The sequence below is a fragment of the Nesoenas mayeri genome, assembly GCF_963082525.1.
Source record: "Nesoenas mayeri genome assembly, chromosome: 17".
In the NCBI taxonomy this organism is placed as follows: Eukaryota; Metazoa; Chordata; class Aves; order Columbiformes; family Columbidae; genus Nesoenas; species Nesoenas mayeri.
In genome coordinates, this window is record NC_137565.1 from 9,316,196 (window position 1) to 9,338,963 (window position 22,768).

At 36.9% G+C, this 22,768-nt stretch overlaps 1 protein-coding gene across 3 annotated transcripts in view; it reads right to left on the bottom strand.

The window, feature by feature from the left end:
• Positions 1-287: 287 nt before the first annotated feature.
• The window catches only part of SPECC1L (sperm antigen with calponin homology and coiled-coil domains 1 like), a gene marked incomplete at both ends in the record, with an annotated part of 45,141 nt that continues 22,660 nt past the window's right edge, over positions 288-22,768 (bottom strand). For 2 of the 3 annotated variants that reach the window (XM_080355205.1, XM_080355204.1), the window contains 7 exons: positions 288-377; positions 2,363-2,422; positions 2,734-2,850; positions 12,601-12,703; positions 16,196-16,352; positions 17,976-18,059; positions 19,928-20,018. In XM_080355205.1, the coding sequence (XP_080211331.1) occupies positions 288-377; positions 2,363-2,422; positions 2,734-2,850; positions 12,601-12,703; positions 16,196-16,352; positions 17,976-18,059; positions 19,928-20,018 (702 nt within the window). The remainder of the gene's footprint in view (positions 378-2,362; positions 2,423-2,733; positions 2,851-12,600; positions 12,704-16,195; positions 16,353-17,975; positions 18,060-19,927; positions 20,019-22,768) is intronic. The other variant, XM_080355203.1, reaches the window with a different exon arrangement.

The window sequence follows — 22,768 nt, forward strand, 5'->3', positions numbered from 1 at the left end:
AGGAAGTCTGGCCGGAAAGGCAGCACATAAGTAGTCCAGGCTCTTTAGGCTACATAATTAACGTGAATAGCTTAATAACTTGGGTTATTCCAAGCACTGTGGTAACAAGTTCTTGCTTTTAAACAGTTGTTTCCAGGCTTAGTAGCTGAAGCAATCTGAGGCAATCCAGGATAGTGTCACTGAAGTTTGAGGGGACTCAAATGTTGCCAGTTTTCAGTGAAATGGGGATTAGCATTTCAGTCAGATTTCCATCTGGTAGCCCACGGATCTGTTGAATTATTAGGGTTTCAGGTTTCAAAGTATTTGTAAATGGCTGTAACATACAGCATGACATTCTGCCAGTCTGGACGCTCAGTTCGCACCATTTCATTGATGTCCTGTCACAGAAAACAGATTGGTCAAAATCAGGAATGATAAGCTTGTGAGTAACGCGGTAGAGTTTCTAAAAATTCCTGGGAATAGTAAATCTGTAAAGCTTCCGCAATTTAAAGTATTGATGAAGAATGCTCTGTTTTCTTCCATACATCTTTATATTACTTACAAAATGTAAACAGCTATGAAAAGCATATCTGTAGATAGGTATTTTGTTGACTTAAGATGGCAAAGCATAATGCTGTGCATACTTGTGTTGTCCCCCACTCAGTACAACTAGTAGTAGTCAAGACTTGAATGTTCACATTCCCCTACACCAGCCTTGCAAGTCAACGCCATCTACTCTGGTACTGAGTCACAGCATCAAGGCTCAGAGAGTAACTGAATCTCAAGTTAAGAATTCCTATCAGGGTGAGAGTCAGCATCAATAAATAATTGAATCTCATTTTACATTTCAGCAGACTACTGAACTTTAGCTTATTTCTACATATTTTTGTGTAAAGAGGCAAGGAAGAGGCAAGTTTACTGCCAGTTTGAGTACATCCAGGAGACAAAGCATTTGGTTTGTTTCTCATGGAAAGACTGGCTCTCATGTATTTCACAGTAACACTATGCCAGATTGGCTGTGAATAAGCAGGGTAAACAAAGCCTAATCTACCCTTTTCAGCACATGTACAAAGGAAAACATAGCGATGTAGTTTCTAATAGCTTTTGTTTACTGCAAGGGTCTATTTTGTAAGCTTTGGGTCCAGGAAACTCCAGAACTCAAAAAAAGAGAAAGTAATTTTTTAAATTCTCCACGTGAAAGCAGCCAAACACTTTCTTATTCAGGGAACAAATAACTTCCCCTTACCTTACCACTACTGTTTACATACACTAGTTTTCACACCCTTTTCACCCTCCACCTATGAAATATGGACAAGGAAAAAAATTCACAAACACACACATCATACACACTGTGCATGCAGGTGTGTAAATAGATACTAAATCCTTAAGAGGATACAAATTGCATTTAGAAGGTTTAATTCCATTCAATTTGTCTTTTTAGAGTACCTGTAATAAAAAAAGGACAGGCAGAAAGCATTTAGATTAAAGCTGAATTATGTAAGAATTCCTGTAGTTATTTTCCACAATCTAGTTCCTACATGAGCACTTGGTAAGAATCTTCCATGTTTCAAATCACTGACAAAGTCAAAGTACTAAAGCCCAACTACCATTGCCAGCAAATACAATGCTGGGACGGGGGTAAAGGGGACCCTTTTCGAGGTCCCTTCCAATCCCTAACATTCTATGATTCTGTGAAATACTATACAAGTCAAAACTAATTCTTTCAAACTAAAATTTGTATAAAAAAGCTTATTATAAACAATAAATTAAAAAACCCTTTCAATTATTTACGATGACAAATTAAAAGTCTAAACTTAAGAGTTAAAATCTTGACTCTCATGTTACTCAAAAAAAAAAATTACATATCCTGATTTGTACCCCTAGAATTAAAAACAAACAACAAACAAATAATTTGTAAGTAGGTCAGAGACAGGAAAGAATGAATAAAGTCTTCAAGATTTTATCACATAACTACTTAAGTTATTCTCAAATCCATTGCCTTTACTATTATTTCTTATGGTATTGAGAGGTAGTTTTGGTGAATCTTGGTTTTATGGCTGAAGAGTTTACCTGCTCTAGGCTATCATGCTGTTGCCTTTGCTGCAGCAGCTGGAGTACAGGTCTGTATCTCAGTCACTATTTAATGCAAAAAATATGCAAGCTTAAGTTGACAACAACGGTGGGTTTATTAAACAAAGCACTGAGGTAAGGAGTATCATTTCTGCTTTTCAGTCAAGTATGATTCAGGGGCAATAACCTCTAGCTGAGCTCATCTACTGCTATTTTGAAATATGAAGCATCAAAACCTTCCAAAAGTACAAAAAATAATAATTTGATTTTTATAAATGGGACATAATTCATTCAGTATGCATTTGAAACTTACCAGAGTAGATTTGATGCCGACACTTTCAGCTGCCTGAAAAGCCAAAGTGAAGTTTCTTCTCTGTATGAGATATAAAAACATGTTAGAATCCAAGGAAACACTACTTCAAACATAATAAAATGGTGTTAAGAGAGTTCATAGTAATGCTGCTACTTTCGCTTCAGATGGAGTCTATAATTTAACCATGGTAATTTAAAAAGAGCCATAGGAATGAACATGTCCTGTTATCATCTAAAGTAGTTCGAAGTGTTCCAATTATGATTCCTAGTAATACTGGGTTTTTTAGAACTCCAATTTGTTCATTCTTCTTTATTAACCCATATTAACTATATAGTTTCACAGTCCCAGTAATGGGATTTTTAATGTCGTACCTTGTCCTGGCTGTTTAGTTCTTGATAGGGAATATGTGCTGGGAGGTAAGTATGGAGGACTGCGCAGAAAGCCAAGCCATCATTCCAGCTACTGCTGAAGTTTGTAATGTCGATATTCTTGAAGGGAAAAAAAAAAATAAACAACATTAAAATCAATCTAACAAGTATTGGTTCTACCAATCCACCAATACTCATGGTTTTGTTAATATCTTTGAAGAAATCAGCAGAGAAAGCAAACAGCCTAATACTAAAGTCCTGTGGTAAGAAACCAAAATCCACTACTGCAGAGAACAACCAAAAAAATTAGCGATAAGAAAGTTATCTTGTATATTAATTCCAGGTAATATCAAGCTGCTCAACCCCCCAAGTGCAAAATGTAGCAAACAAGTTAGAGATGTATGCCTAAAATCCTTGTAGCAGACTATCTGGTAGTATCTCTGTTAATTTAAGATTTTACTTTTCTGTTTCTACCGTATTAATATGCAGATAAAATTTCTAACAGATGAGGACAAATATTTACTCTTCTAAACAAACCATTTCTGTGCAGAAACTTATGCGAACAAGATCACAAAGTAAAATTAAGTTTCAGTTGGAAATAAAGAGGTTCCAACAGATTGAACACTGACAGTGGCAAGGAATCATTGTCTTTGGGATTGGAACTGAAATTGAAGAATGCAGTCTTGTGCTCTTGATCTTTGAGTTCCAGTGGGAAACACAGGGGCACTGGTAAACACATCTCCTGAGATTGTACGGATTACTGTAAAAAGAGTCAGCCCAGTCCAAAAGGGTGATGAACAAGATGCCTCAGTGACCTTCTAAGTGACTGTATCCTTGGCTGTTGGCCATCAAACAATGGTAAAGCAGCTAAGTGGATAGCAGTCAGTTTAAACTTTAATTAAGAAACAGCCAGTAACAACAACTCGCAGTTTATCTTCTAGACCTTTATGGATAAATACAAATATGCTTTAATATCTAACTCACTTAACTGGGCTTAAATAGAAGTTAACCAGCTTCCCTGCTTAATTTTTCAAATTTTAATGTAGCAGGAACTGTAAGCTCCAGACACAGAGTCGCAGAAACACAACCACACATGTCAAACTTTCACCTGACAGCAATGGAATAGTCATCACCCGTCTTTGATAAGACACTAAAACTCCACCAGGAATCAGTGTTACTGCGCCCGACAGTCTGAGAACGAAGGCAGTTGTATTTCTTGTCAAATGAATTATTTGGATTACAAATGGAAAACAACTGCAATCCCCTCCAACAGAGGAGAGAAAAAACAAACCAAAAAAACCCAAACAAAACTAAAGGCAATTTCTAGAAGAATGTGAGGGAAATCTCCATTTCCTGCTCAGCTTTAGCACTTTTTACACAAAGTCCACCAAAAGCAGGTTCAAGCTGGGGTGACGTAAGCGTACGTGCTGCGGCTCACAGTGCCCGGGCAGTGGGCTGAGCCTCCCAGACGGAAACGGCATTGTTGGAGACCCCAGTCTGTGGGAACATGCTCCTCACACGGCTTCCTCGAGCCATGGGGTGGGAAAATTTGAAAGAAAGAGAAAGAAGCTCTCCCTCCTTTCTCCTCAAGAGACAGGAAATTGGATTTAAATTAATGCTTGGTTAAAACTTTTCCAATGTCACTTAAATCAGGCAAACAAATGCAACACACAGTACAAGGCTTTAAAGAAAAAAATATCAGATTGTTAAAGCAAATAAATTCCTACTTCTGTCTGTTTACAAAGTTACTTTTTGAAAAGCTCTTTCCCCCTACTCTGTAACCACTAATGTCTCAGATCACATCTGTATCAAGAAAATGGATAAAGACAGAGAAAGGGGCTTTTTATTGTCACAGTCATCTGTAGCAAGCTAGTTATACAAAACAAATGTGAATGATCATTTTTGCTTTGTTACACAATCTACGGAGGGAGGAAAACTCTGTCCTGGTTTTCACGCCTTGGCTGAGATATTCTCCTCCTTCCCCAGGATGGCCAAGTGATGTGGGAAAGGGAGGAGAGAAGCTGTACATTGGCATTGTCACAGTTCAGTTAAACACGGGTCTGCTCAGGCATACATGTGTGCATCAAGACAAACTATTAACAAAAATATCATACTAGTTAAAGCTACTGAAGAGCAGTAGCAAATTTTTAAGGATAGATATGGCGTCCTTGATTAAAGTAAGGATGAATGCTGACACATTGCTGGACCTGACTAATGGTTTCTAACACATCAGTGTTCAACTTAGTGACTTAATGCTGGATGTAATTTCAACAAGTACCTATTGAATTTGTATTATTGCAAAATATACTCTATTTACTATAAGAGTCCGCTAAAGCCAGTCACTGTACAAATAACAAAGTTTGATAGCACCTTGCTTCACAGAGCTTAAAATGTCTTTTTTCTCTCTCACATTGCTCTACAAATTTCATAGGAAGCACAGCAATACTTGAAAATTTAAGAGTTTGAGCCTAAATAGCAGCATCACTGAAGCACAGATGAGCTCTCAGTGCTGAAGCAGCCTTCAGAGTGAGAACGGTAGTGTATATTAGAAATGAGGGAGCACAGAGAAATGAGAAGCAAACAATGGAATACCTATAAAGCAATGAGCTAGAGTAATAGTCTTTAAAACAGTCAGGATGGACAGCAAGCAAGAATGCACCCATCAAAATCGGAAAATAGGATGCTGCAGTGATGTGTATGAGATCCTCAGAACCTACACCTGAGGCTTGATCCTGTGGACAAAGAAGGAAGACTTGTGCCCAGAATACATGAAGAAAGGAATTGCAAAGTATCAAAACAGTCTGGATGCACTAGAACCCAGACCGATAGAACAAGTGGGGCTGAAGACAGAACCCTCTACATGAGGTAAAAGCCAGAAGTGTTGGCCTCCAAAATCTAGAGACATTTTTCATAGTTTTGTAAGTGTATTCCCTCACCCCAACACGTAAGCAAGAAAAACAGTTGTGCTCAAAACAGTAAATTAAACTAAACCAAAAGAAAGTAATCTTCCCTTCAACATTAGTATAAACTAAAATTTTCACTTTACATATTCGTAGCATCCACAGAATGTTGAATTTTGAATGCAAATATTGGAAAAAAGGGCCACTTAAAAGAGTTCACCTACAAGTCTGGTTGGTTCCGAAAAAGAACTTGGAATATCCCATTATTCTAAATCTTCCTGCAGGGTCCAGCTTTTATTATTAAGACAACAAACAGAAAACAAACCCATCATCCAAGAATTTTAATGTATTCGGAGAAGCTGAATTAAATACAACGGAAGGAAACAATTAAAAGGGACTGGTTTCTGTTTCCAATTGCTCTGATCATTATGAATTATTATTACCTCTCAGACTGCAAAAGTATAATATCGGCCAGACAATAAAAAACAAATCTAGAAACTGGACGGATTGTCATTTAAATTGAAAATTTAATTTTTTATGTAGGGCTTTGAGCACATAACTGGCACATTTAAATACAGCACAATTTTATTTCCCAAATGCTTTTAACTACTTGTGGTTTTTTGAAAAAGCTTGGTCAGTATAATGAAATCAATCTTGCATTAAGCTCTTATTTCTCAAAGAACTGACGGTAAACAGAACACGAGCCTAAAATCTCTGACATTATTTCTTCTTTGTTACTGCTTTTATTAAGTAATTGGCTCTATTAAGAGAATTCTGCTGGAATCTAATGCAAAATTTTTCTTCAAGCCATTTCAGACCACAAAGTATCAAAGTAAATGAAGGACATACTTTCAGATGAATTGTCAAATGAAGAATAGGCCTTTCTAGAGACAGGTGATTTGTTAGTCCTTGCCTACTGATGTTCAATACTTTGGATGGGAGCGAAGTCACCTCAAGTATTTGGGAGAGATTTTTTTTAAGAAAGGCAAATCTAACAAAAGGAGTTAATCCACAGGCTGCTGTCATCAAAAACCAAAAAACCAACTCAGGAATAATAATAAAAAAAGCGCTAAAAATTGGTAAGACTTTTCTAGAGACAGAGTGTAAGAATGTAACGTTTTACAGAATCAAGCAGAAAAAATTCTATAGTCCATTCTACAGCCATGACAAAGAGGGGAAAATAAGATGGTAGGGGAACACCCTGGGGGATCCACAACCCAAAAGCATTTCAAGCATGACTCAAACTCCTATTAAGCTGCAAAGTGCAGAGCAGGAGCAGTTACCACAAAATGAGTATTCCCTTGCCGCTCGCATAGAAAAAAAAAAGAGTAAGAAGATTCTTCCTGAAACAAGGTGGAAATGTAATAGGAACATAACGATCCATCAGCTTAGGCTGAAATACAATAGCAGTTAACCAGTAAATGCACTGGATTTGAGCATGAATCAGAAGGGTACCCTTGCAGTAAAGAAGGCAAACTGTATCTGGAGCTGCATCCCTGGGGGTGCAGCCAGCAGAATGATTCGTACACCCTGCTGGGCCCTTGCCAGTCTACGCGTGGAATACAGTATAGAGCTTTGGTCCTCCAAGTTCAAAATAGTCACTGAGGAATAAAAAAGGGTCCAGCAGAGTTCCCAAGATGTTTAGAGAACTTGGCACACGAAGAAAGTTTGAATGCAGTTGGTTTACTTCAGCCTAAAGAAGCTCCAGGAGAGATGTAATCAGAGTCTTCCAATGCCTAAGAAGCAGTTATAGAGAAGGTAGAGGTAATTTCCTCACAAGGACACACGGTGACAGGGCAAGATGCAACAGGAATAATTTCCTTCCAGGGAAATTCTGTCTGCATATAAGAAGAAAAGTCTTAACCATGAAACAATTCAGCATTGGAAGAGGTTGCCCAGAGAAGTGGAGGAATCTCCCTCACTAGAAACATTCAGGGCTGCTTGACAGGGGGCTCTGCAAACACCAGTCTAAGGTCTCTCCCAAACTTTTCTAGAATTCACAATTTTAAAGTGTTCTTAACCAGTGTAGTGCTAATTTTGAAACTGTCTCCTACTACTTTTTGCAATAACGCTAAATTAACTGAGAGTGTTCTGTAGTCAGTGAAAATACCTTCTTTTAAAAAGCAAGAAACAGATATTAACCATTATAACCCAGTGATTCAACTATCTCCCCCCCGACCCCGAAAACTCCACAGCTAAAAAATCCCCCACACACATACACAAAAACACTATAGAAAACAATGGTTTCTGATTTATAGTTACAAACTACGAAGGAAGTTATTTTAACTATCTCTTCAGTGGACATATCCACAGCTGTCTCCTATCTCCCTGAGTTATGGATATCGCAGTTGCAGCAGAGGAGCCTTCTGCATAGCAGCTATTTCTCCATCCCTTGCTCTGCACAGGGAGGAGAGGTTCCCACATCCTAACTCAGTTTGGCTCACAAATGAGAGAGAACATGGAGAAAATAAAAACATGCGTCTGTGTCTCTGATGTATTAGTTAATGACCTAAGTGGGCTGAGAAAGGAAATGCATTAATATGATTCTGTACTATAATATATTGAACCATTACAACAAGATTTGAGGGTTAAGTGTACAGACCTTGGCAGGCTTCTTCCCATGGCAGAAATCTACTATTAAAAAGCTTTTAAAGACACAACACACACATAAGAGTATCCATTAAAAAGAATCAGAAAGGTAAACTAAAAAAAATAACTGTTATCCACACATTGAATCAGGACTCACAGATTCTCAAATAATGGATTAAAGCTGAGGCTATTGGTCCTTCTGGCAGTAGGTGAGAAAGAAAAAAGTAGCTCCAGAAAAGACCGAGCAGCAGTCCCAACTACTGCCTCTTTAATCCCAGCTTCCAAAAAAGCAGTAAATGGCAAATATAAACTATCAAATCCCTTAAATATTGACTGTTCATATTTATTTCCCTATGAAAGACTTATTACTTTTCAGTTTTGGCACAAAAAAAACCCCCAAAACATAAAAGGAGTAGTCATTCTGAGAAAAAGAACAATAATAGCTTCAGACATTAACATCTGAAGCACTTACAGAGATACAGACAGTTTCATAATTTATTCTAATTTTTTTCATAATTAAGTCTAACAAGTTGACATTTCTCTTGTATCAGAATCCAATCCAAACAGAAAAAGGAAGCTTGTCCTTCCTTAACTCAACAATTTTTGGCTAATGCATCACAGCTTGAACCAAGGAGAGCAATGTCTTGGCAGCCTGACTACTCTGATGAATCAAGCAGCCAGCACCAGGGAACATATCCACACCCTGGAATCACTATGGAATACAGGCTTGCATAAGCACACAATTTTGCCATCATTTGTGCTTTTTTCTTTAAAATAAAATCACTATAATACCTTGAGTAGAATATGAACTAGCTTAGTGTTGAAAAAAACATGTATATAAGAACAGGTGGAAAAGAAACAACCTGAGTCATCTTTTACCTTTGGCGTTGTTATTCTACACTTACTACTAGGGTACAAATGAAAGAATTGCTTGATTTCAAGGTGCATTCAGTACACACACATTCATCTTCAAACACCCTCCTCATCCGCTAAAAAAATTGTATTGTTTATTGCTGACATGCAGGTGTGTTTTACATTTTTTGTAAGACATGTAGCTTTGATCTGTATAGGAGGTAAAAATTAGATGGTCTTTCCAAAAAAACCAGCATTGCATGAATTAGAGGACAAGAACTACCAGGCCACATTAAGGAGGTCTTCCAGTGTGTCTGTAATTAGGAAGCATGAGCAGCTGAAAGAAAGGTTAAAAAAGCCCCAGTCTGTTCCTGCTGCTATCTTGTGACAATTGCTTTTTTGGTTTCAGACTTCTGGAAATGAGTTACCTCTCATAATGCTGACAAAAATGGAAAATAAATTGAAATATTGCTGTAGATAAGAAAGGGTAAGGATGTGTGTATCCTGTTTATTGGTCCCCTTCTTAACACGAAACATGCATGCTCACATCCTTTTTTGGACTTTTATTAGTTGTGTACTCAAAATGAAAGTAGCTGTACTCCAGCTAGGGTAAATGCTCCATGACAGCTGGATGGGATTACATTATGCTTTGAAGATATCTGGAATTTATGACAGTTTTATGACACTGCACAAATTTTAGAGGAGCCAGGAGGATTCTCTTCTCTCTGGAAAACGCAGCACTTGGCACTGTATTTTGAATCACTATTTCAGAACCCAAGCAAAGCTAACACATGACCAAATTTCAAGTATTTTTTTGCCTGTTCGTCTGAAAACTAATGGTGGTTTGCTCCTCCTTTATCTAAATTCTTAAAAACCCACCCTTATCTTAAGAGAGCAACTCTTCTCCTTCATGGCTTAGGGATCTGTTCAGCTTTGAATATAATTAAACTCAGCAACTTAGCGAGTGCAATACTGTCTAGACTGAACAGGCTCTAGATGAAAGTTAATAGAGAACCTGCCTGTTGTTAGTTCTGCAATGACCTTCTGCAGATCACCGTTTTCCAAACATAAGCTTCAAGGAGAAATTCTGCTTGCAAACAACATTCACAGAATCACAGAATGTTAGGGATTGGAAGGGACCTCGAAAGCTCATCCAGGCTCATCCTGGTCACAAGGGCCCAGTGCTGGCTCATGGTCATCCTGCTGTCCACCAGGACCCCCAGGTCCCTTTCCCCTACGCTGCTCTCTAATAGGTCATTCCCCAACTTATACCGGAACCTGGGCTTGTTCCTACCCAGATTCAAGATTCTACACTTGCCCTTGTTATCTTTCATTACATTTTTCCCTGCCCAACTCTCCAGCCTGCCCAGGTCTCTGGATGGCAGCACAGCCTTCTGGCGTGTCAGCCACTGCTCCCAGCTTCGTGTCATCAGCAACGTGCATATTAAAACCAACAATATAATAAGAGAAAAAGTCAGTTTCTCTTATTTTCATTGGTTATTTTAACCTTATTTTTATTGAGGTACTCTTCAAAATATATTAGATTTGAAACACAGTTAAAATATTTAACAACTACATTTCCATAGATCTATTCGTTTATTCCCTTTTAAATTTGATTGAATAACGAAAACTGCATAATGAAGTAATTTATTATTTTTTAACAGGGTTAGGTATTAGCTTGTTTATCAAAATGCATTCATGAAAGAGCAAGTCTTAAGATAGCTTTAAAAATTCTGCTATGAGGAACCATTTATTTTTAGAAGTCATAATGATGGGAAATGCTGGGGATAAAAGGGAACGCAGCCGAGTATAAAACACCAGGAAGAGCTGGAGGTAAGAAAAGGTACCCTGTCAATATTTGGATGACAAGGAAAGAGAGCTAGAGCACCTTAAGTAGAATGACTGAGGAAGGGAAATGTTCATTATTCTGATGCATTCTTACTGCTTGTCAGGTTTGAATCCATGTAGTTTTAAAGTAATATTAAACCTAAGCGAAGCTTCAATTAAAAAAAGAGATCCTTATCTGGTATGGATAACATTGTTGAGATGCCCAATGAACACAATGCTAGGTATGCTTAAAACATTAGAACTCTGCCAGCACGGTGTTCAACTAGAACTGAATTTCAGAGGATACTGAAAATAATCAAATTCTGTGCAACAAATAAACAAAGAATGAGTGTCCATAAAGCAAAATATATTCTTCTCCAAAAACTACATATAACCTCCTGATATTATCTTACTCTTTCAAAAGAAGGCATGCATTGTTTCTACAGATGCTACATGCTGTGGTTTCTCAGTAGCAGCACAAGAGAAACACAGCGCAGTTGTTGAAGCAAGTACAGTAAATCTCAAAACCTATTCTTCTACTAGTGTTTCTAAAACTCAAGCAATTATAAACAGCAATCTCTATAAACAAAAACATGCTCTTGCATATGCACACAACTACAGAATGAGAAGTTTGGAATTTTTTCTATTACTTTTCCTAACCAGATAAGAAAGCTGTCAAATTCATCCTTCATTTCAAGACAATACGGGAAAATATTTTTGCATTCAGTTTTAGAGGATTTATAAAGAAATATAACATCCTGCCTTTTTTAAAAATGTGGGGAAGGAGAACGGCTCTTTCAACAAAGCAGCTTATCCTCAGAAATAGCAGTTTCATACTAGACGTGCCACAGGAAGAGGGGGAGGGCTTGTATCACAAGCCTGTCCATTGTACTGAGAGACGACTTTTCCTATGGATGGGTGACCATCCTGTTATGCGGTTCTCAACTTCCTCCTGCATTGTGAGTCTCAAGTCATGGAAAGAGTAAAGTTCTTAAACTGAGGATTGTGTTGGGAACTCCAAACACTTTCAATACAAGTTAACCAAACAAATACATCATGGTCAGACTATTAACATCCTGGTTTAGTTTGCTGAAGCCACTATTCTTCTGAAAAAATAATGTAATCAGAACTGTGGATAGTTATCTTGTTAGTTCTTTTGGCTTCTGATAGCATTTGAGCTAACTGGAAAAAGCAGTCTGGAACTGCAGTAGAAAGCCAAGTTCAAAATGCAAGACAATGCAACCTTCACAAAATGAACTGTCCCTAAATAGGGACTAAATGGGAGCACATTGAAAGATCAAAAAAACCTACACTAATTACCTATCAAAAAAAAAAATCTCTGAAATTTGAGAAATTGTTCTCTAACTGCATTGGTGAAACATTACTTTAAACCTTAGGCTGCTAAAGTTTCAGTTACAATTTCAAAAGCGCAATCTGTAAAAGGCTGTGTTTAAGTGCCTCCACAGGAGGTCAGCTGCCCCCTTAAGAGAAAAGCTATTATCAACATGGAGCAAAGTGACTAAAGAGCTATTAATGTTAGTTGGGTTAGGACTCGTAGCATGTGTTCCAAGAAGAGAGTACAGTACATACCAGTGCCATTGCAATCTATGCAGTCAAGTGTGGAGCAGCCTGGTTTATGCCATTGGCAGATTCTAACGTGTTGTGGCTCCAAGTACGCTACGTTAACCAGCTCTACAGTTACCTGATAGCCTTCTGTTTTTTTCTGGCACCACTTCAGCAAGGCGTTTCTCTTGGATCCTCCATATTCTCGTGCTAGGGCAGACAAGGGATCTTTCCTCTCTTCCCTAGGAACAAGAAAGAAGTGCAACTTAGAGCTTGTAGTGTATCTTTTGCAACAGAAATATATGTTGTAAAAGCTTAAAAAGAAGGACAAATTGTTGTCACGGTGAAACAGCAGGGTACAGCACTACTGACTGAAAAAACAGAATACATGGAAATACCTGCAGAGACTTAAGAGTTATTTTGGAGTAATTCTTTCATGAGCAAATAATCCTTCTTTGTCCTTTAGACTTTTTTCCCCAGGTCTTTCAACCTCAATGGTACTTTTTCTAAGAGTTCAGAATCTCAAACTCACAACATAAGTTCCAGCTTGAACCATTAAGCTAACTCAAGTGACTTTATTTTGTATTTAGAAAGAGAATAAACTGATGTTATCTCTTTTGCATCTCATGGCTGATTACAAATGTCACCTTGAAACAACAACTTTTCGTATTAGCAGCATGGCATTATTAACAGAACATTTACCTGACATGTGGAGTTCTCCAAAATGAGGGTGGTGATCTAACTGAGCTGATCTGCTATTTGATATACAGGCACAATAAAAGCTATCAATGAATTTCACTTCCAGTCTGTCAGGTAATCTTAAATATTTTTTTTTCTTTAAAGAAAGATTGGGGAAGAAAAGAATGATCATAACCAGGTGGGCCATTTTTTCACAAGTCTTACATTAAAAGCATCTCTTTACCAGGCTTCAGTAATGAGTGCTTAGGCTAAAAAATATATATTATAGAGGTTAATACTGTTGTACTGGCCTAGTTACATCATTCAGTATTTCTATAGATATTCCAGTGAACAGTCTTTGACAAAAAGACTGGTTATTACACCATTATGGAGCTTAGTTACTGGAGGTAAAGTGTGCCAGCAGTTGTTCTTATTTTAAATCATTTCTATTTGGAAAATGAAGGTAAGCTATCAGTGAATCCATACTGCAAAGCTTTCCACATTTGCCATTTTTAAAAGAGCTCTAAGAAGATGTAAGCAAGATTCTCATAACATCCACAAAGATGTTATATACCCTAAGATACTCCTTTTGGATATATCCGAAAAGACACAGAGAGCATATACATTCATTCTCAAATCTTAACTCTTTGTTCCTTATAACCCATGTGGTGACTGGAAAGAGGGCTGGAATGTGGAAATACATAGTGTTTTCAGGGGATTCTCTGCTGATTTACACGTAGCAATTCTGCAGGTCCTGCTAGGGGAAAAGAAAGCATTCAGAGAATGTGGATGTCTTCAGGCATGTGTGCTACCAACAGAACACCAGAGACTGTTCCACATATCACCGTCTGTCATTCAACACATAAAAGAACATGTGCCAACATACAATGAAATGTTCTAAGGCACTAATCTCGAGTATATGTACTGCAATTTGCTTGGCCAGTCTTCACTGAAATACAGATGGCAAGATCTCAAAATTGCTTAGACAGTATTTGAAACATCCATGAAAATATATGGACAGCAGAACAATAAACAGGAAACAGTCAGTGCTTTTCAACATGAAGACAGCAGTATGAGCCTTCAAACCTAACTGCTAATCTCAGAGATTTAACACAAGGAAGTTGCTAATTGTGTATTTTAAATATGAAATAAATTATCCAAATAGGTTACTGGATCTAAACTATGCCCAAAAGATCACAGGTACCACACCGCCAGAATGATGCTTCAAGAAATTCTGTACTTCACTTCTTAGAGTTCAGTTCAGTACATATTTCAACAAATCGAACTGGTGATTGAAATAAATAACAACGAAATAGTGTATTTAATCTACAAAAAAAGATTATGCAACACTATGAGAACTTGATAACAAAGATTTGGGACAATATACAACAACTCAAATTAAAAGCTCCCTCTCTTTATGCTAAACATACTGTTTAGCCATGAGGGTGCTGTACAGACTGTTCTCAAATTCCAGTAAGAGCACATGGTTTATATCAGGTTCTCACAGTTATGAAAACATCGCTGAAGAAACTAAATTACTGTAAGTTGTATGGAGACAATGAGAAATGGTTTGACATATAAATCTTACGAGTTAGTAAATTAGGTCAACTGTATTCCAAATCAAAAAGCCAATGAAGTTTCAACTAGAACAGGGAACAGTAAACTGCAAGTATTTGTTGTAGTGAACTACAGCAGTAATTGTTTATTTTACAACAGGGTAGGAGAATAAAAGAGAAACCTGATGAGATAACAAACCGAAGTCCCGCAGCGACATGCTGAGGACGGCTCCAAAGAGCGTGCTCATCACCGCACAGCCACTGCTGCGGGTTCCACTGCTGAGGCTTCTTGTTGTGCTTAGCGTTGCAGGCAATGGTTGGCAGAGTAATGATACCATAATTATAACTGCGTAATCACACGAAAGTTATTTTTTTCATGAAATTCATAGATGAAATGCCATGCTATTTGCTGCAGTGTGCAGGCTGCCATCACTACCAGTTCCAAGTGCATATACAGGTGTTTTTGTCTTTCCCTGCCAGCCCCCCGCCCCGATGCGCTCAGTCTCAATTGAGGTGTAACACACACAATATTAATTGTTGTTGGTAAAGCACTCATAGATCAAAACTCAATTTAATTTCTGCACAGTGAAAAGAGAGCAGCACTGAGACGCCTCAGCTGATTTCAGAGAAATCATCTTCAATAGCACTTACAGCTGTAAGTAACTACACAGTCTTATAATGTAATTATTACATATTGCAGATGTCTCAGAACATTAAGGGTTTAATTGTTTTGCTGTACAAAAGCTTTGCTCAGGACCTCAGTGTTAAATGGTCTTGAGAAAGTAATTTAACCTTTGCCTGCCAGTTTCCCAATCTATGAAGCAGGCCTAAGTATGTACTTCACTTGCATAACATAAAGCTTAGATACTTTGAAGTCCTTTGACTGATAAAGCTACAGACGGGAAAAGTTTTAAATCTGTTACAGACTTATCTTTTTACCTTACTAATGAAAAGGGGTTGCCCAGCCACTTGTTGCTTAGACTTGCATTATGATTTCATCTGTGGGACAAATAAGCCAGGCCCATTCACTCACGGCTATTTAGAAGATCTGGCAGTGTGGAATTACAACCTAGCCATGCTGCTTTTTGTCTTCAGTCCCGATTACAAAAGTTAAGGTTTATCATGTGTCTCCTTGGGTCCAAGCCACTCTGAAAGATTTGTTCAACATGCCATCAGCTTAATTCTTGAATTTGGCCTTATGGTGTTTTGAAGTGATATGATGCTATCATTTAGTGACACAACTTAGCTTGGTTTTCAAGTGGAGCATAAAGTTTTGCTATTGACCTCCTAAGCTGTAGAAAGCCTAACTTCTGGTCTAAGTTTTAAAACACACTGAGCTGCAGAAAACACTTTCTGAAGCTCTCAAAGATTACTGAAGATTAATACTGTACTGCTAGCAGTAGAATATGCAGTCTTAGTGCAACATTGTATACTAGATATATGCAGGCATATACCTATGAAATTAACATATTTCAGTGCACCATAAAAAAGGGTTTTTACCTTATTCGACTTCTGGTTGTAGGGGTGACTGATGCCGTTGGAGAAGATGAGAGTGACAGCTGTGGTGAGGTGGTACCCATTGCCATGAGAGATGCTGGAGATGCTCCATCAGGTGCAGTGATATCCCGTTTGATTTCTTCACTACTTCTTCGAGACACTAAGTAGAAAAATGCCATATATTTACCATTTTCAAACATAAAACCTTTCTAACACATTCTCACTTTCTGACAAGCATTAGCATGGAAACCCATATATAATACTAGGCTTCAACATTTTTCTTGATATATTCCACTTAGGATTTAGAGAGCACTCCTAACATTTATTATCAGGCCTGTATCTTGAAGCAAAGAAAACTTGATGAACATATCTTAATGGAATCTCACTGCTTCCATTTGAATGATTTTATGAATGAGAAGGAATTTTAACACCAAACAGTTTAATTTTTCTCTAGTCCATGCAGTTATGTTGCTAAGCTTTGAGTTGTTAAGACAAGAGAAAAACAAAACGAAAACAACTTAGAGATGACAGCTGCTTTATTCCCACTTAATTTGAATCAAGAATTGGCATCTATGTGATGCTCTGGACATTAATTAAATACCATCAGCAGGCAAATCAAAGATTGACCTGAGACCATTCAGCCACATTCCACAGAGCTTGCTTCATTTTATCAAAGGACAAAGCATAATCGTTATGCTCCATAAAGCCAAATTTGGAGTGGTTATGTTTCCTCCACAGAGAAGAGCTTCCAATTACAAGTATGAAGTTTGCCTTTTATACGTAAATCATCACCATTGTTTGTTTGTGCAAATCAAAGATATAACTTTCCACATATATCAGAGACTTATTTTCTAATGACTTGGGGCAGCTACAGTATTTTATAAATAGGAGACACAAGAACCTGGCAAAACGACACCACCACCACACTTTCCAGTGGATATGTTTGGGGTTTTTTTAGGGCAAATCAAAGTGATCTAAAACACATTTTCTTCTTGAAACCATTCACTCATATACAGGTGTTTTCAAAAAATATTTATCTCAAATCATTTCTGCCTAGTTTATAGAAAGTATCATTTTCACAGTATCACACTATTTGTGCTATAGATCTTAAAGATGTGTTTACAGAAGCCCCTGCTGATACTGAGACGTCAGCTTGACAGTAAACTAATGCTCTACATAAACTTCTCTTCAGCAATTCTATTTTCTAAAAATCCAAAGTGAACATCAAATGTGCAGCAACCACTATGAGTAATGCTGAAAAATATTTGTAGGTTATGCCAGTCACAAAATGGACTATTTTTAAATGATTCACTGAAAACTTTTTGTCCTCCATGCGAGCAGTAAGAAATAACAGCCAGGAACAGTTTCTTTCCTCACATATACCTTGCACACCAAAATTATTTGTAACACAAGGAATAATGACATAGACATCACCGGTTATATGTCTGATTCATATATACACATCTCGTATGTTGGTGCAAGTCTGTATATGTAACAATAAGGAGACTAGATGAACAATTAAAAAAAAAATCTCTTCAGTTCCACTTGATGCAATAAAATGGAATATTATTTTTACCATTGGACTTTCCTCAAATACTTCAATAGAAAACTTGAACACTGAAAAATAAGCTATTCCAAATATCCAAATAGGGGTTTTTTTTTGACAAGAGCTTAAAGGTCTGAAGACCAAACTTCTCTCTTGAAAAGGTAAAGTAGATCTGTAAGTAGAGTGACGAAATGAGAGTTCCTAATTTTACTAGTGATCTAAAAACCATGACATTACCAGAAATAGATTTGGCACTTTCCATAGCAGGTACTCTTGGCAGAGATGCTGGCCTGCTGGTAGAAGATGTTCTCAACAAATGTTCTGGACAAAGAAAAAGAAGAGAGAATATAATTAATGATGATTTCAGTCAAATCATCAGGTATGTCATCATTCAGTCAAAAGACAGGTATGAGTCATGAATATTGTCTACCAGTGCCCGAGTTTGACTGGTTTAGAGTGCAACGGATTTTATCTGTATGAAAGAGAAGGCCTAAATTTGCTCATTACCAATAAAGTTCACTATGAATACATCATGACCTTCTTAATCCTTTTTCACTTAACCTTCTTACTAATCCACTTGAATAGTTAAACCAAAAGGCTGAGCAAGGAATCTCCATTTAGTACATAGCCAAAAATATTCAATATGCCACTCACAATGAAGATTGGTAAAGCACATTGCTTTGTCCCTCATTTAACTTTTTTTTCCTTTGGTTTGTTGGGTTGGGTTTTTTTTGTTGCTTTTTAAATAAAAACATGCCCTTTTTTTTTTGCCTCCCATACACAGTGGGGTCAAAAAGGTGCTTTTACGTATTGTAGGGAATGACAGTTCTGCCTACTGTAAATGAGTAAAATCAAACTAAAACAAAATTCATTTTCTGTAGCATCAAATCAAAACTACTATTAAAATCTTCCTTCAAATAAAACTTTTAGACTGCCAACAAAAAGTTTACCTACTCCTATGTAGAAATACTTAGAAGGCAGTAATTTGAATACAAAAAAACCATTAAAATTAAGAATGAGGATTTTAAAAAAAGTGAAACCTCATTCATTAGTTGAAAATATGACCTAAGAAACATACATTGCTACAAAAATACTTTAAAAATATATGCAGTTGTAAACAGGAATTCTGTCTGGCACATTCTCTACTGGAATGCTGTCTTGCTCCTGCATTAACAGACTACAATGAAAACAGAAGAACTATATAAAGCACAGCATTGATTTTGTGTTTGAGCTTATGTCTACCCATGAGCCCCATAACAATTAAAGAATCCTGAACTATCTTCTTGGAAAGGCATTTCAATATTCCTAAAAATATCAAAGTTTCTAAAATTAAAACTCCAGCTGCATTGTCCTAATAACCTCAATACGCATTCAACAAAAGCAAGAAGGAAATCTGGCACATACAGACTATTATTAAAATCAACAACCCTTTAGAAAGCATCAGACCTCAGGAATACCAAATTGAGAGGAAATATTCAGCCTGGAGTCATATGGAGATTATCTTGAGAAACATCTACCAAAAAAAGACTAAACCCTAAAGCAGGCATAAATCAGAGAGCTACACCCAACGCATGATAGCCATTCATTCTCACAGGAAGAGGACGTTGTGAATAGTGTTTTGAGAGACAAAACAAAGTTTGCAGGACAGAGAAATCTTGGGAAACAGATAAATCAACACAATTTAATTCCATTCAATTTTTTCATCTGGCTCCTGAAGATGTAATATTTAATAAGTTTATATTTTGTTATTTGCATGCAATGTAATACCAACCATTATCTTTGTTTCATTTGGGGGAAAAACAAACAAACAAAAACTCCACACAATACATAAAGTAACCCCACAGGTGTGTATTTTTAATATCTCTAAGACAGCTGCAAGACGTGACCCTGAAATCAGTTTGTCTTCATTTTGCAAGTGAACATTAAAACTGCCAGAATAATGCTGAATTACCAGGATGCAATCAGGGTTTTGCTAAAAATGCAAAAAAGTATCTTTATGATGTGCCACCATGTTGATGAAACACAAGTGAAAAAAACTGAACTCAAAATATTCTATGACTCTATGAAAATATTACGGTAATACAAAGTATATAATATGATAATACTTCCAATAGTAAGCAATCTAAAATACAAAAAAGAATACTAGCAGTATTGCTGAAAACGAAGTCTAAATGAACTTGAATCAATACCTTGCACGGGGATTTCAGCGTAGCTCGGTCTTTTGTCTGTCAGTGTAGCAAGGGGTTTTGAAGCTGAGATTGGTCCACTTATTGAATGCCTCTGAAACGGAAAAATACTTGTGTCAAACATAGCCTGAAGAAAAAAACAAATATGGAATTAAAGAATCAGTTTTAAAAACTCAAATGTGACATTATTATTGATTTCAAATAACTAAAAAAAACCTTGAAAAATACTTAATGAAAAAGGGCATGTCCTCTTTACCTGTTGCTTTTGTCAATCAATGTAATAATACACACTACGCATTGATAGTGTAACATTTACTTCTTTAAACTTAAACCTGTTTCTCAAACTGGACCGCTCTCCATCATCTTTGCCAAGTGTTGGGAAATGGCAGAGGTGCCTGAGTACTGGTGGAAAGCATTCACAACCCGCCTGGACACCTTCCTGTGTAACCTCACCCAGGTGTTCCTGCTCTGGTGGGGGGATTGGACTGGATGAGCTTTCCAGGTCCCTTCCAATCCCTGACATTCTGGGATTCTGTGAAACCAGTGCTGCAAATTGAGGTTGTGAATTCTCTTGCAGTTTTTGTATTAACTTTCACCTTAATTTAAATTTCGTTTGTACAAACCTGTTCTGGTTAAACTTGATGTGTTTATTTAAATTAATCCAACCTCTTATATGTTGGCAATATTTTAGTGCTTGGTTTGTGTTATTAACATATGCCTCTACAGCTTTGTGGCTTTTCCTGGCAGATCAGGATAATGGTGTATTGGGTGTTGTAACATGAACTAAAATGTTTTTATTCACTGTCAACAGCTTTTGTTCCCACCTATTTAACTGAGATGCTTTGTGAGCAACTGAAAATAAACATTTTATTAAGTATTTCTTTACAAATTTGACATTTTTTTTCCTAAGGTCACTTTAAATTCTGGTCTGCTCTGAATTGGCTACAAAATGAATTTTTGCCAGTTTTGTGTAAAATATTTAGCAATGTGTGGCTTCTAGCAGCTTAAAGTGTAAATACATATTCACAGATGTGTTAAGTCTTGCACACAACCACCACTGAATATGATTGAAATAGGCATTTTAGTATTATACAAATGAACTGTACAATGCAATAACTACCTTTACGCTTACTGAAACTCATATTCAATTGCTGAAGATTCAGGGAAAACCATCTACTATTTTTTTTTAACTAATCATTTCGAAGAGTCTATTGCAAATTATAGTAGGTTCTTTATTCACTCCATCCTTTCTATTAGATTCCTACGTTTAATCACAATCAATCTACTAATGTGTTTATCCTGAGACCTCTTTCAGCTCTCCATCTGGCCCAAGATTAGATGGGACAGTTAAAGGAGCCTTATTTCCATAAGATAATACAGGTCAATTGTTTCTCATGCCAAATCATACAAGCAAGACAGACAATCAAAAATTGTATTTAAAAAAATTGAACTGTATATACTTCGCAGCATCCTGTAGCATAGGCAGGATTGCAAGGCTACTTATTCATCATTTAGAGTCTAACTAGTGTTACGCTTTTGTGCTAGAAATCAAATGGAGAAAACAACTGCCAACCATCTGAGAACATGACTTGAAAATATCACATGAAGAATTTAATCACTTTATGTATCAGAAGCCCTGCATGTAGACTACAGAGATCATTCCTTTAAACATGCAGATGAAAGCAAAAAAATAAAGAAAACCACTAAGATAATTAAATAATGAGGTTGAGAGAAACATTTCGTCATGTTGTCTGGCTTTGGGATCATCATTGCAAAGACAGCGTAGTGCAGAACTCGGAAACAGAGGTATGGACAGAGCGGGCATAGAGCTGTATATACTTTCTCAGCTTCCGGATATCACTTAAAAAACAAACATCTTTTATGGATATTGTCAGAAAGCGGTCATATTACTGACGTGATAACCTGCTGTGTACAGGTCTTGTCTCCTTGTTATAAAAGGAACTGTTGTCTTGTTGCTCCTGTTAACACTGCAGACAGGACTCACCTTCCCTGTTGCTGGTTCCTTATTACATATCTTACAACTGTCATAGTAACGTAGCGACTAATACACATCAAATTACAGGAAAAGGAATCAACTAATGTTTGTCTAGTTCCACTTGGCAGTATCTATATAGTAGTAATAGTCTCTTGGAGAATAATTTTTCCTAAAAAAATGTACAAGTGTTAGATTTTTTTTCTGCTTCCCTATGCTTTTGCCTAATTTGCAGCCTTACGGAAGTTATATAGGTGGGTCAACTCACACAGTGACTACTTACTAAAATCTTGCTTTTCAATTCCAAGAGAACAAAATCCACTGACAAAAAAACATTTTCAAAATTGCACAGAACACAACAGTAGAAAACAAGGTAGTAATATGAAAATAAAGAACAAAAGATGATGAAAATTGGTTTTGAACCTAACCCCCTTCTCTCTTGAGCAGAAAATATAATTTAAATACGATTTACACAGTTTAGGTCAAAAAACCCAGTTGTCTTCTGGATAATTACAAATACGTTCAAGAAAACCACCCATCTTCAAAAACACAAGAGAAGCTGGTTGGTTTGGGGTTTTGTTTGTTGTTTTTGTTTTTTTTTTTTACACACCCTCCCCTTTGTTTTTCAGGCAACATTTCCCACTAACGAGTATCCAGCTGTTAATGACTTGGTTCTATGCCAGACTTAGAATTCAAAATTCAAGTAATTCTGGCAAACCAAGAACATCAAACAGAAGCTGCAAACCTGGGAAGGTCTGCAGTATTCTAAGAGATTACTTTGGTCAATGGTTAATTTACAGGTAAATAAATAAGCACGGAAATAAACAGAAATATAAAGACAGATCAGTAAG